General features: G+C 45.0%; 1 protein-coding gene across 2 annotated transcripts in view; it reads right to left on the bottom strand.

Moving 5' to 3' along the window:
• Nucleotides 1-7,566, bottom strand: part of LOC139228991 (solute carrier family 2, facilitated glucose transporter member 1) — a 36,598-nt gene extending 29,032 nt beyond the window's left edge. Inside the window, exon 1 of one of the 2 annotated variants that reach the window (XM_070860648.1) lies at nt 7,284-7,566. In XM_070860648.1, coding sequence (XP_070716749.1) covers nt 7,284-7,298 — 15 coding nt within the window. In that variant the 5' untranslated portion in view covers nt 7,299-7,566. The remainder of the gene's footprint in view (nt 1-7,283) is intronic. The other variant, XM_070860647.1, reaches the window with a different exon arrangement.
• Nucleotides 7,567-13,477: the final 5,911 nt, after the last annotated feature.

Here is a 13,477-nt window from a genome sequence, read left to right as displayed (position 1 = left end):
TTCCAGCATTTTTTGTTTTTATTACAGATTCCAGCATCCACAGTATTTTGCTTTTGTATAAGTTATCCCCGGTGTCCTGGGGCCAATATTTATCCCTCAACCAACATCACTAAAACAGATTATCTGGTCATTATCACATTGCTGTGTGTGGGAGCTTGCTGTGCGCAAATCGGCTGCTACGTTTCCCACATTATAACAGTGACTACACTCCAATGTGGGATATCCTGAGGTCATGAAAGGCGCTATAGAAATGCAAGTCCTTTTTCTTTCTTGTCTCTATTTTTGTGAAAAAGCCAAGTTTCTAATAGTTTCAAGACAAAAACAAAATATCTGAAAGGAAAACAGAAAATGCTGGGAACTCTCAGCGGGTCAGGAGGCGTCTGTGGAGCGAGAAACCGAGAGTTGGGGAACAGGCAGGAAAAGAACAAGGGAGGGAAGGTTTGTGACGGTGCGGAGAGCGGGAGTGATTAAATAAGCCAACTGATGAGGGTGCAGGGCAAAAGGAGGTGATAATAAGACAAGTCGAGAAGGAAAAGATGGGATCAGAGGAGGTGTGAATGGTTACAGGGCGGGAAGCATGGAGCACCAGGCAAAGAGAAGGCCGGGATTGTGTGGGAAGAAAGGTTGGTAGACCCCAGGGCTGCGGACCACCCCAACAGCTGTGACCCCACCCCACGCACCAGCCCCCCGCCCCCCCACCAGTCCCAATGGCTCTGGTGCAGCCAACCTCCATTACTAGCAACTCCTGTCTGAAGGAAAATGGGAGTGATGATGTTGGGGTAAAATTGGTAAACTCAATATTTAGGCTGGAAGTCTGTAAAGTGTTTGGTAGAAAGATGAGATGCTGTTCCGAAGAAGCCCAACGCAAGCTTGAGGCCAAGGACAGAGAGCTCAGAGGGGGGCTGGGGTGGAGAACTAATGTGACATGTGACCAGAAGCTGGGGTCACCCTCGCGGACTGAACAAAGGTGTTCAGCAATGCGGCCACCCAATCTACACTTGATCTCTCTTATGTAGAGGAGATGGTGTCGTGAGCAGTGAATGCCATGTACTAAACTGGACAAAGTACAAGTAAATCGCCGTCTCACCTGGGAGGAGTGTTTGGGACCCTGGACTCTAGGAAGGGAGGGGCCTCTAATCATTTCTGCTTCTCCATTGGTTCTGTACTTTTGTTCTTTCTGATTGGTCATGTTTTGCTATTGTCCATCAATTATCCAAAGTTACAATTTTCTCCTCAATCACATTCCACCAGAACAACATTCTCGCAAAGCAACATTTGAGAATACAGCCGCCAAGACTATTCCTCACCCACCTCACAATGTACCTCTCAGAACACTTCAATATTTGCAAACTAAAGTACAAACCTGCCCATAAAGTTGGCCCTGACAATTCCCCACCCCCACCCCACCACTGGCCACACATGACTGAGAACATCTTTTCCTCTAATCGTCACGATTCTTCCTCTCCCACCTTGCCTAACCGAGTCGCCACAGTCTCCGGGAGGCCACTATACTAGCCCCAGTGTACATGGACAAATACCAAGGCACTTACTGTGTTAAAGGCACTAAAGTGGGGTTTAGTGGTGGTTAGTATTGGGGTTTGTGGTAGTTGGTGTTGGAGTTTAGTGGTAGTTGGTGTTGGAGTTTAGTAGCTCCAGTGTGGTCCTTTTATGGATACACATGCCCAGTCCTGATGACATCACTGGGACCGACTGCAATGTTACATGATGTCCTGAGCAGGAATCTAACACCGAGCGGCATCAGGAGATATCAGGACAGGTGACCGAAAACTTGGTCAAAGAGGTCGCTTTAAGGAGCGTCTAAATGGAGGGAGAGTGATGAGGAGGAGTTGAGGGAGGGAATTGCAGAACTTAGAGCAACTGAAGGCACTCTGTCCAAAGGGGTACTCCGTCCCTCTATATCCGGTCTGTATCAGTCTGAAGTTGAGAAGGAATTTCTTTTCCCAGAGGGTTGTGAATCTGTGGAATTCTCTGTCCAAGGAAGCAGTTGAGGCTAGGATATTGAATGTATTCAAATCACAGATAAGATAGATTTTTAACCAATAAGGGAATTAAGGGCTATGGGGAGCGGGCGGGTAAGTGGAGCTGAGTCCACGGCCAGATCGGCCATGATCTTGTTGAATGGCGGAGCAGGCTCGAGGGGCTAGATGGCCTACTCCTGGTCCTAATTCTTATGTTCTTATGTTCTTATGTTCTTATGTTCTTATGTTCTTGTTCAGGAGACCACCCTCTGACTGTCAAAGGAGCTGTCGTCCCAGGGAAACATTCTTTCATTGGTCACAATACCCTGTCCAATGACATTGTTTGACTTTAGACGTATTAAAAGATCGTCATTGCTTGTATCTGATGTCAGCATGGCAAAATTGATGTGGAATTGTGTCTCTCGCCCCTTCAGACATCAGTGTCAGGGTTCCTTAAATATATCACACATTTTGGGAAAGGAATTTCCCATCTGAAACCGTGCGGCAGCTGAAAAACTTCTTAAAATAATCCAACACTTCACTGTAGGCTGCTGTGTTGTTTTCAGTGAAACCCTGAGTTGCAGAGCCAGAGTGCCTCTCATGTAACACTGGAACTGTGTGGCCACAGCCTTAATCACCAGCAGGAGCAGGAAGAGCAATAAATATAAGCAGACAAAAGTCAGGAGGCAATTTGCATACTGCTTTTCCTGGACGGGCACAATGTAAATAACGTCCCATTTGTCATCCCCATTTCCATGGCACTCTGTCAATGCAGTCAGAGTTCCACGGTACACCTTGCTACATTCAACTGTGTTTATATTCTTTGAATTGTGACTGTGCAACCCAGCTTCAGGGACTGCCTGTCATTCTCTACATTGACAGGCTCCCAGCCCGAGCATTACTGCCTCTGTCTCCTGACTATGGGAACAGCATAAACACCCAGCAGGGTGCGGGCATCCACAATCCGCAATATAAAAACAACCGTTGAGAAATGTGAGGGGGGTGAGGGGAAGGATTTTAACTTTCCGATGGGACGTTAAACCGAGGCCCATTCTGCTCCCTCAGGTGGATGTAAAAGATCCCATGGCACTATTTTGAAGAAGAGCTGGGGAGTTCTCCCAAGTGTCCTGGGGCCAATATTTATCCCTCAATCAACATCACTAAAACAGATTATCTGGTCATTATCACATTGCTGTGTGTGGGAGCTTGCTGTGCGCAAATTGGCTGCCGCGTTTCCCACAATACAACAGTGACTACACTCCAAAAGTATTTCATTGGCTGTAAAGCGCTTTGAGATGTCCAGTGGTCGCGAAAGGCGCTATATAAATGCAAGTCTTTCTTTCTGTAACCATTCTATGATTCTATGACGGGGATTTACTGTGTCGCCAGTTGATGCGGTGTGTTCCATATTTGTTTAATACTGAATTAAGTAAGCGTGCCAAATATATTTCTCCCTGTCAGTCCCCAAACGTAAGTGAATCACTACCACCTGATCTGTCGTGTCCCTTTAACCTTGCCGGTGTCCTGATGTGGACAAGTCAAGTGACTTTGCTGCAGCAATCTGATACTGCTCAGAGCCACTCGGGTCTTTGCCAGATTTGATGCCAAATTGCGTTTTTCAGGCTCCACGGTAATTATAGAGAGCTGTGAGAGTTGGTGTTAGCTGTCACCCTGCCGTGACACATGCTTATTGTGTCATGTCTACGGTTTGACCATTTTTCTGTAGATTTAAGATTGATTACTTTGTGACGCTGTTCTCCCAGCACAGAGCCACAGTAAAAGACAGACTTGCATTTATATAGCGCCTTTCACGACCACTGGACATCTCAGAGCGCTTTACAGCCAATGAAGTACTTTTTGAAGTGTAGTCATTGTTGTAATGCAGGAAATGCAGCAGCCAATTGTGTACAGCAAGCTCCCATAATCAGCAATGTGATAATGACCCAGGTCATCTGTTTTTGGGTGTAGGGATAAATATTGGCCCCAGGATACCGGGGATTACTCCTCCCACCCCCACTGCTTCAAAATGATACCACGGGCTCTTTTACATCCACCTGAGAGAACAGACGGGACCTTGCTTTAACATCACATCCAAAAGACGGCAGTTCCGACAGTGCAGCACTCCTTCAGCACTGCCCCTCCGACAGTGCAGCATTTCCTCAGTATTGCCCTTCCGACAATGTGGTACTCCCTCAGTACTGCCCCTCCGACAATGTGGCACTCCCTCAGTATTGCCCTTCCGACAATGTGGTACTCCCTCAGTACTGCCACTCCGACAATGTGGCACTCCCTCAGTACTGCCCCTCCGACAATGTGGCACTCCCTCAGCACTGCACTATGAGTGTCAGCCTAGATTATGGGATCGCTGCCCACTGACCCACGGCTAACACAATAGTGGCAAACGTGGATTGGAAAGTCAGAACGACAGTGTTGCAGCACCAACTAGGTTACCTTCAGTGCAAATGCAGCCTCGCAAAATGGGACCTCCAACTTCAGGTTCCATGTGATGGAGCCATGGCTGCCTGTCACAGCACCCGGTAAGGCAGCAAGCAGCAGGAACAGTGCAGTGTGTACCTGATGGCTACATTTCGCCAGCTCATCCGTCACTCCACAACTGCTAAATTATCTTGCACTTTGTTAGATTTCAGGAATAACTTTTCTGTCCGTCTGTCATTGTTAGCACTTTACTATTCCCAAATCTCCTTGAAACTTAAACACCAGTGTGTGTACATGTCTATTAAGCAACACAAATCCTTCAAATCCTGTTGGCTTACAACTAAATTTGAGGATACGTCATTTTTGATTTTTAATGTTTGATTTTGATTATCGATTTATTAATTTTTTCACCATGGTGCTACATTGAGGCGGATCCATTTAAAAATGTCACATTTTCCTTTTGTCGTGGTATTTAATTTAAAAAATGTAAGCAGACCGTCTATTCCAAATATTCATTGTGAATAATTCAGTGGGAGAGGAGCACCTTATTTTGCCCCAGGTTCCTGAATCTCACCGTTTACACAGAGCACAGAACCGACCAAACCAAAGGGTACAACTGTCTCCAGACCTTGTCGATGCAATGAGGAATCCGTATATATGTAATTGTTATTACACGATGTTAATCAGGAAATAGTGTTTTATTGGTAAAGTGCCCTTACACTAAACGTCTCGCCGAGTTATTTCGGTTGAGTGAAGGTTTTTTCCTGGTTTAGTTGATGGACTTGATGTGGATTTTGCTGATTAAGAATTTATGATATTCATTGTTGCTACAGTGACAGATCCCTGAAAGCACTTGAGCTCTGTTAGTCCTTTCACATGACTTGGTCACACTTCCCCTTCACATCACCCAGCAATTGCTGCACCAGCTCTGCTTGCACAAGATAAGCTGGAAACGATTCAAATCAGTTTAAATACGGAAATTAAACCTTAACCTTTCAAAATATGCATATTTCAAGTGATATATCCCGAAATACAATAGGTTTCTTCTAAACCAGTAATGAAAATAGTACAAGATTAAAGATCAATAATGATTTAGTTATAGGCCAACACGGATTTATGTTGCTTAATGTAAGCAATCCCAAACAGGCATATGTAAACACTGGGGTTTAAGTTATAAGGTGCAAAGTGATTTGGGAACAGGAAGGATGCAAAGTGCGAACAATGACAGAGGGGATGGAAAAGTTACACCTTCCCGAAATGCAGCATAAAAGTGGATGTTAATTGAGCACAGGAGTGGTGGGGTGCAGCGGAAGAGCCCGGCCATGCACGCACCCTGCCTCACGTACACACTACACTGCCTGTTGCATTGAGCCGGCAGCCTGCAAACCACTTCATAGTCAATTCACAAAAATGACTTAAAACATTTGCTGCTAAAATTCAAAAACAGCGGATGTGCAGTGTTCAAATGTCTGAGATGGGGCAGCAAGCAGCGAAATAAAATCGGAAAATGCTAGAAACACTCAGCCAGTGCTCAACATCAACTCAATGCACATTCCCAGCTCTCCTTGTGTCATAACCGAAAGTGCACTTGTCCACATCTAGATGTGTGCGATATAACCGCGAATAAAGGGGTCCACATGAGGGTCTGGGAAATCCTCCCCCCACAGTGTGAAATAGATTGGTTTTGGCCCAGACTTTGAAATCTGTGCGGAGCCAGCATTGTGCCAGGTGCTGGAAGTGGGATGCTCCACAGTCTGCTCCCAGGGGGAGGGGATATTCTGGGGGGGGGGGTGAATATTCTGGGGGGGAATATTGTGGGAGAGGTGCATATTCTGGGGGGAGGGGGATATCCTGGGGGTGGTGAATATTCTGGGGGGAGATGCATATTTCGGGGGGGAGGGAATATTCTGGGGGGGGGGGGAGGGAGTCCTGTGGTGCTGCTCACGTAATGATTTTTGAAGATATATAAATTATATTTAGACCCGTTCGCCCCTTTTAATTAATATCACCAGTTTTTAAACTGACTGTACATTTGGTGTATATACATATAAATGGCCATTAAGTGGGATACTTTTGCAATCCGAACTATTTTATATGCAAATAGACATTTGGTTCACTGGTTCTTCTGCTCCTGTTGAATTTTGATCCAGAGGGTGTCCACTCACGATTGAAATTCGCGTGTGCTGCCTTCCTGTGTGAGTGAGTTATATTAACCCATTGAAAATGTCGCTTCAGCCCAATGACCTCCGAACTCTGGGCACGTTGGAGCCTTTTGTTTTGAGTGTAGTCCGTGGAATGGCTCCTGGACTGACCGCCCTGGAACTAATACAACCAGTTCTTGAACTATCTTCACATCTGAGCAAATGGCCTCACCCTTCCAACACTGCAAGATATTGGCAACCCCAGGCTAACCTTTCCGAGACAATATTTTACCTTCGACACTATCATTTCATTGATCCCAGTACTGTTCAAACCGTGCTCATGTTTTGCCTTGTTATTATATGAAAAGGAAGTTCCACTGCTTTATTTGTGGTAACATGAACTGCTGCCCGGGCCAGGAAGCCTTTGTGTTTCTGTCTCTCCCTTCAGATAGTCAGTCCACAGAGGGTGATATTTCGCTCCCTGGGTGTACAAGCACAATTCAACCAGCCCCTGACTCCCTGCCTACAGCAGCCTCTGCCACAGCCTCTGCCCCCTCACTCTCCGGCTCTGGCAGCCCGGATACTTTCAAACACAAAGAATACTCTCGAGAGGAAATTCATCCCCACTTACTGATCTTGATAGTTTAATAATCCTAAACAATTTAAAGCCTCAAAGAAGTTACACATTACACTGCGGGGGAGGGGTTTGTAATGTAAACCTTCTTACCTTTTCTGAAGCCATGATGTCACTCAGTTAAAGATTTCGGGCCACTTTTTAGCGCCTTGTCTTGAGTGTTTTTTTCCTGATTCACTGTAACGTGCGAATGTTCAAATCCTTCTGTGATTAAAACTTTCAGTAAGTCCTCACAACAAATGCAGTAAGTGTGTTGGCCGTAGGCAGAGGAGGGTCTCCGAGATCGAGTGTGTAGAAAGTTGCTGCTCTGTGTCTCTTCTCTTCTGTAATGGCTCATGTAAAAAACTGATCTGCTCTTTGTGTGCCTATGGTTTGAATGGGATTGGATATTAATGAATGACGTCCGAGGGGTGTGTGACGGGCTTGCCGCATTCCCATTTGCTCAAAGATACAACTACAGATCTCTCCCGCAGTGCACTCTCCCCTCCCCCTCCGAACAGGCAGGCAAGGTTGTAGCCTCCGGCACCAAATGCTGCATTACAATTCTGCCTGTGTGATCTATCTCTTACCCCCACTGGCGCCCCGTGGCATTTCTGAAGTTACAAGAACAGTTCTAAGTCAATGATAGATATTAACTGACACTGTACAATATACTATTATACAGTAAACAGTGGCGCGGACCCGCTGGACTGCTGTGTGGCAAGGAGATCGCAGTTTGCACCGACTATGGGCCTCTCAGAACCTCAGGGTAGATTTGGACTGCAAAAGCCAGTTTTCGGAGTGTGCAATCTGGAATTTCCTGAATATAAACCAGACATCACAACTTCCTTTATAACTTTTTTTCATTTTACTTCTACGTTTTAACTTCCGGTTTTAAATGCATTTTTTGGCAAAATAAACCCCTCAAAACACGAGCCAAAACCCCACCCCTCACTGTACTCTTAAAAAGAAAGTCTTGCACTTATAGAGCACCTTTCATGGCCGTCAGACATGCCAAACCACTTTAGAGCCAATAACAATAACTTTTCATTTATATAGCACCTTTAACGTAGTAAAATGTCCCAAGGTGCTTCACAGGAGCGCGATCAAACAAAATTTGATACCGAACCACATAAGTTGTGTCAGCTGTGACTCAGTGGGCAGCACACTCGCCTCGGAGTCAGAAGGTCGTGGGTTCAAGTCCCACTCCAGGGACTTGAGCACAAAAATCTAGGCTGACACTCCCAGTGCAGTGCTGAGGGAGTGCTGCACTGTCAGAGTTGCCGTCTTTCAGATGAGACATTAAACCATGTTCAGCCATGAACTCATTGAATGGCGGTGTAGGCTAGAAGGGCCGAATGGCCTACTCCTGCACCTATTTTCTATGTTTCTATGTAAAAGATCCCAGGGCACTATTTCGAAGAAGAGCAGGGGAGTTATCCCCGGTGTCCTGGCCAATATTTATCCCTCAATCAACATCACTAAAACTGATTATCTGGTCATTATATATTGCTGTTTGTGGGAGCTTGCTGTGCGCAAATAGACTGCTGTGTTTCCTACATTGCAACAGTGACTGCACTTCAAAAAAGTACTTCATTGGCTGTAAGGCGCTTTGGGACATCCGGTGGCTGTGAAAGGCGCTATATAAATGCAGGTCTTAACTTTTTTAAGGAGATATTGGGCCATAATTCTCTGTAGCAGGACATCAAATGGCATCTGCTGTTAATTAGATTTGCCCCTGCACGTTTAGATTTTTGCCTGGTAAGTTGCTGAACGTGCGAGCTGGTAACTTCGCAGCGAGGGAATTAACAATGCAAGGTCTGAGAGGGTGAATTCAATATCAAATCAGGGATAGAAAGAGAAATAAAAAGACAGAAAGTTACATTTAAAAATTTTTTTAAATTATATTTTTTAAATCTCGAACAACAATTAAAACCTTAAAGGTTGAGATTACACATTTGTGCTAGTTCAAGCATCCGTGCCAGAGAGGTTATTTGGCAATAATTAACACTGCTGCGTTGGCCAAATGGATAAGGCATTGGTTTTCTCACCAAGGTTCTGTAATATATAGATATATATATATATAGCTCCACCCAATGGACTACTGTGGTAATGCAGCCATTGCTGTTTACAATAATAAAGAGGGAACGGGTCACCTGGCAGGTTCCTGAAGTTATCAGCTATCTTGGAGCCTGCGTGTTTGTGAGGTCGTACAGAAGGTATCACATTGGCAACGAAGGATAGGATTTCTGGATAAACTAGCTGAAATTTTTGTTGGTGGATGATTCAGCTAACCGACAGAGAGACTTTGAGAGCTTCTTTGTTTTGATTAACAGCTAAAAATCCAAGGTAAATTACAAGCACAATTGGCTGGAGTGCCAGAGTCCAGATGGCGGCGCACATGGGAATAATAGGGTGCTTGGGTGAGTTTCAACATATGTGGAGTGGCTAAAATTGTTTTAGAAACATAGAAACATAGAAAATAGGTGCAGGTGTAGGCCATTCAGCCCTTCGAGCCTGCACCACCATTCAATAAGATTATGGCTGATCATTCACCTCAGTACCCCTTTCCTGCTTTCTCTCCATACCCCTTGATCCCCTTAGCCATAAGGGCCACATCTAACTCCCTCTTGAATATATCCAATGATCTGGCATCAACAACTCTCTGCGGTAGGGAATTCCACAGGTTAACAACTCTCTGAGTGAAGAAGTTTCTCCTCATCTCGGTCCTAAATGGCTTACCCCTTATCCTTAGACTATGTCCCCTGGTTCTGGACTTCCCCAACATCAGGAACATTCTTCCTGCATCTAACCTGTCCAGTCCCATCAGAATCTTATATGTTTCTATGAGATCTCCTCTCATCCTTCTAAACTCCTGTGAATAAAGGCCCAGTAGATCCAGTCTCTCCTCATATGTCAGTCCAGCCATCTCGGGAATCAGTCTGGTGAACCTTCGCTGCACTCCCTCAATAGGGAAATTAAGGATAGTGTTAAATCCAAGGAAGAGGCATATAAATTGGCCAGAAAAAGCAGCAAACCTGAGGACTGGAAGAAATAAAAAATTGAACAGAGGAGGATAAAGGGTTTAATTAGGAGGGGGGAAATGGAGTACGAGAGGAAGCTTGTCGGGAACATAAAAACTGAATGTAAAAGCTTCTATAGATATGTGAAGAAAAAAAGATTAGTGAAGACAAATGTAGGTCCCTTGCAGTCAGATTCAGGTGAATTTATAATGGGAAACAAGGAAGTGGCAGACCAGTTAAATAAATACTTTGGTTCTGTCTTCATGAAGGAAGACACAAATAACCTTCCGGAAGTACTAGGGTTCCCGTCAAATCAAAGGACACATCACTTATGGAGATTCTACCGCGAATAGTAGCATCGAAGTCCCCGATGATGAAAACCGTAACCAGGTGGTGTTGGAAAGAAAACAGGCTGTTTTCTTAACTGAAGCAGGCCCCGAGGTGTATGAAACCATGAAAAATTTGCTTGTTCCCATCAAGCCAAAGGCCACATCACTTATGGAGATTCTAATTAAGTTAGAGCCCCTGGAAATTGCTGAAAGTTATCGTTTCGGAATACGAGATCAGTTATCCGACAAGAGTATCAGTGAGTACATTGTAGCATTAAAAAAAAGCTATTCATTCACTGTCTTTTCGGAAACTTTCAGGACTGAGCATTGCGTGACCGCTTTGTTTGTGGGATGGAAAAGTTGTTGACAACTCCGAACTTGACTTTTGATTTAGCTTGTTACACAGCTATGTCAATGGATATGGCCGAACAATATTCCCGAAAATTTCGTACCATTTCCAGTCATCAGACAACTGAGATGAATCGCCTGCAGGTTAAAAGTAAAAGGCAGTTGGGCCCAAGGCCTCAGAAACTGGCCAAGGTAACAATACATTGAAGTCCTGCTATCGGTGCCTGGGACAATGAATTGCTCAAAGTTGTCCATATGTGAAGGCAGAGTGTTTCTTCTGCAGGAAAACTGGGCATCTTGCGAGGGCATGCCAACTGAAGAGTAAACCAACTTTCAAGGCTATAAGTAGAAATCCCCAGAGACTACATAGCATGGAAGAAAAGCAACAGGATGAAGAGATACATGTCATCAGGAGCACGAGTGTATCTAACAGCGATTCGAAACGTATCATCATCCACGTAGATGTTGCAGGAACCAAGATACCCGGGAAATCGACACTGCGCCTCCGTGAATGTAGTACCGGAATCGCTATATCTCAACAAATTGCGTGATTTCCCATTGGAGAAATCCAAGATAGAGCTGCGAGGCTACTCAGAAGAGAACATTCCTGTGGTAGGTGGTATCACTGTACCGGTGAAATACAAGGATCAATTTCAGTGCTTGCCTTTCTTAGTAGTAGCAGGAGACAAACCTGCCTTACTAGGAAGAAATTGGTTGGGATCACTGAAGCTGGATTGGAGTGAGATTTTTCGTGTTGAAACAAGATTTGCATCGAAGAATGATGTCATCAAGAAGTATCCGAAGGTGTTCTGCAAAACAGGCAGTCCAATCCAAGGCTTCAAGGCAAATGTCCGGGTACAGTCGCTGCAGAGCGACTTGGATAGGTTAGGTGAGTGGGCAAATGCATGGCAGATGAAGTATAATGTGGATAAATGTGAGGTTATCCACTTTGGTGGTAAAAACAGAGAGACAGACTATTATCTGAATGGTGACAGATTAGGAAAAAGGGAGGTGCAACGAGACCTGGGTGTCATGGTACATCAGTCATTGAAGGTTGGCATGCAGGTACAGCAGGCGGTTAAGAAAGCAAATGGCATGTTGGTCTTCACAGCGAGGGGATTTGAGTACAGGGGCAGGGAGATGTTGCTACAGTTGTACAGGGCCTTGGTGAGGCCACACCTGGAGTATTGTGTACAGTTTTGGTCTCCTGAGGAAGGACATTCTTGCTATTGAGGGAGTGCAGCGAAGGTTCACCAGACTGATTCCTGGGATGGTGGGACTGACCTATCAAGAAAGACTGGATCAACTGGGCTTGTATTCACAGGAGTTCAGAAGAATGAGAGGGGACCTCATAGAAACGTTTAAAATTCTGATGGGTTTAGACAGGTTAGATGCAGGAAGAATGTTCCCAATGTTGGGGAAGTCCAGAACCAGGGGTCACAGTCTAAGGATGAGGGGTAAGCCATTTAGGACCGAGATGAGGAGAAACTTCTTCACCCAGAGAGTGGTGAACCTGTGGAATTCTCTACCACAGAAAGTTGTTGAGGCCAATTCACTAAATATATTCAAAAAGGAGTTAGATGTAGTCCTTACTACTAGGGGGATCAAGGGGTATGGCGAGAAAGCAGGAATGGGGTACTGAAGTTGCATGTTCAGCCATGAACTCATTGAATGGCGGTGCAGGCTAGAAGGGCCAAATGGCCTACTCCTGCACCTATTTTCTATGTTTACAGAAGGACGCTAGACCAGTTTACTGCAAGCCACTTCCCGTACCATATGCACTCAAGGAGAAAGTTGAGCAAGAACTCAAAAGACTAGAGACTGAGAACATTATCTCTAAGATAGATCTATGTAATTGGGCTACACTCATTGTTGTTGTACCCAAGTCCGATGGTAAGGTAAGTGTCATGTATCCTACATGGCTACTGTTGGTACTATCACAAGGTGTGCCACCAGAGGGCACTGCAGTGGGAGACTTGTAGGTTACCTGTACAGGTGTGCCTGGCCTAGTATAAAAGGCAGGCCACCAGGTGTGATCCTCACTCTGGAGTTAGCAAATAAAGGACTAAAGTCACTGCAGTTCAAGTACAACACATTGCCTCGTGGAGTCATTATTAGAGCATCAAAGGTCACAAGTAAGGTTGTGTGGTGATTATAAAGTAACCGTAAACTAGGTTCTAGAGGGAAGTACTAGGGGACCGAGGGTCTAGTGAGAAGGAGGAACTGAAGGATATCCTTATTAGGTGGGAAATTGTGTTAGGGAAATTGATGGGATTGAAGGCCGATAAATCCCCGGAGCCTGATAGTCTGCATCCCAGAGTACTTAAGGAAGTGGCCCTAGAAATAGTGGATGCATTGGTGATCATTTTCCAACAGTCTTTCGACTCTGGATCAGTTCCTGTGGACTGGAGAGTAGCTAATGTAACACCACTTTTTAAAAAGGGAGGGAGAGAGAAAGCAGATAATTATAGACCGGTTAGCCTGACATCAGTGGTGGGGAAAATATTGGAATCAATTATTAAGGATGAAATAGCAGCGCATTTGGAAAGCAGTGACAGGATCGGTCCAAGTCAGCATGGATTTATGAAGGAGAAATCATGCTTGACAA

Source organism: Pristiophorus japonicus, chromosome 18 (genome assembly GCF_044704955.1).
Source record: "Pristiophorus japonicus isolate sPriJap1 chromosome 18, sPriJap1.hap1, whole genome shotgun sequence".
Lineage (NCBI taxonomy): Eukaryota > Metazoa > Chordata > Chondrichthyes > Pristiophoridae > Pristiophorus > Pristiophorus japonicus.
This window is presented reverse-complemented; position numbering and strand designations above follow the sequence as displayed.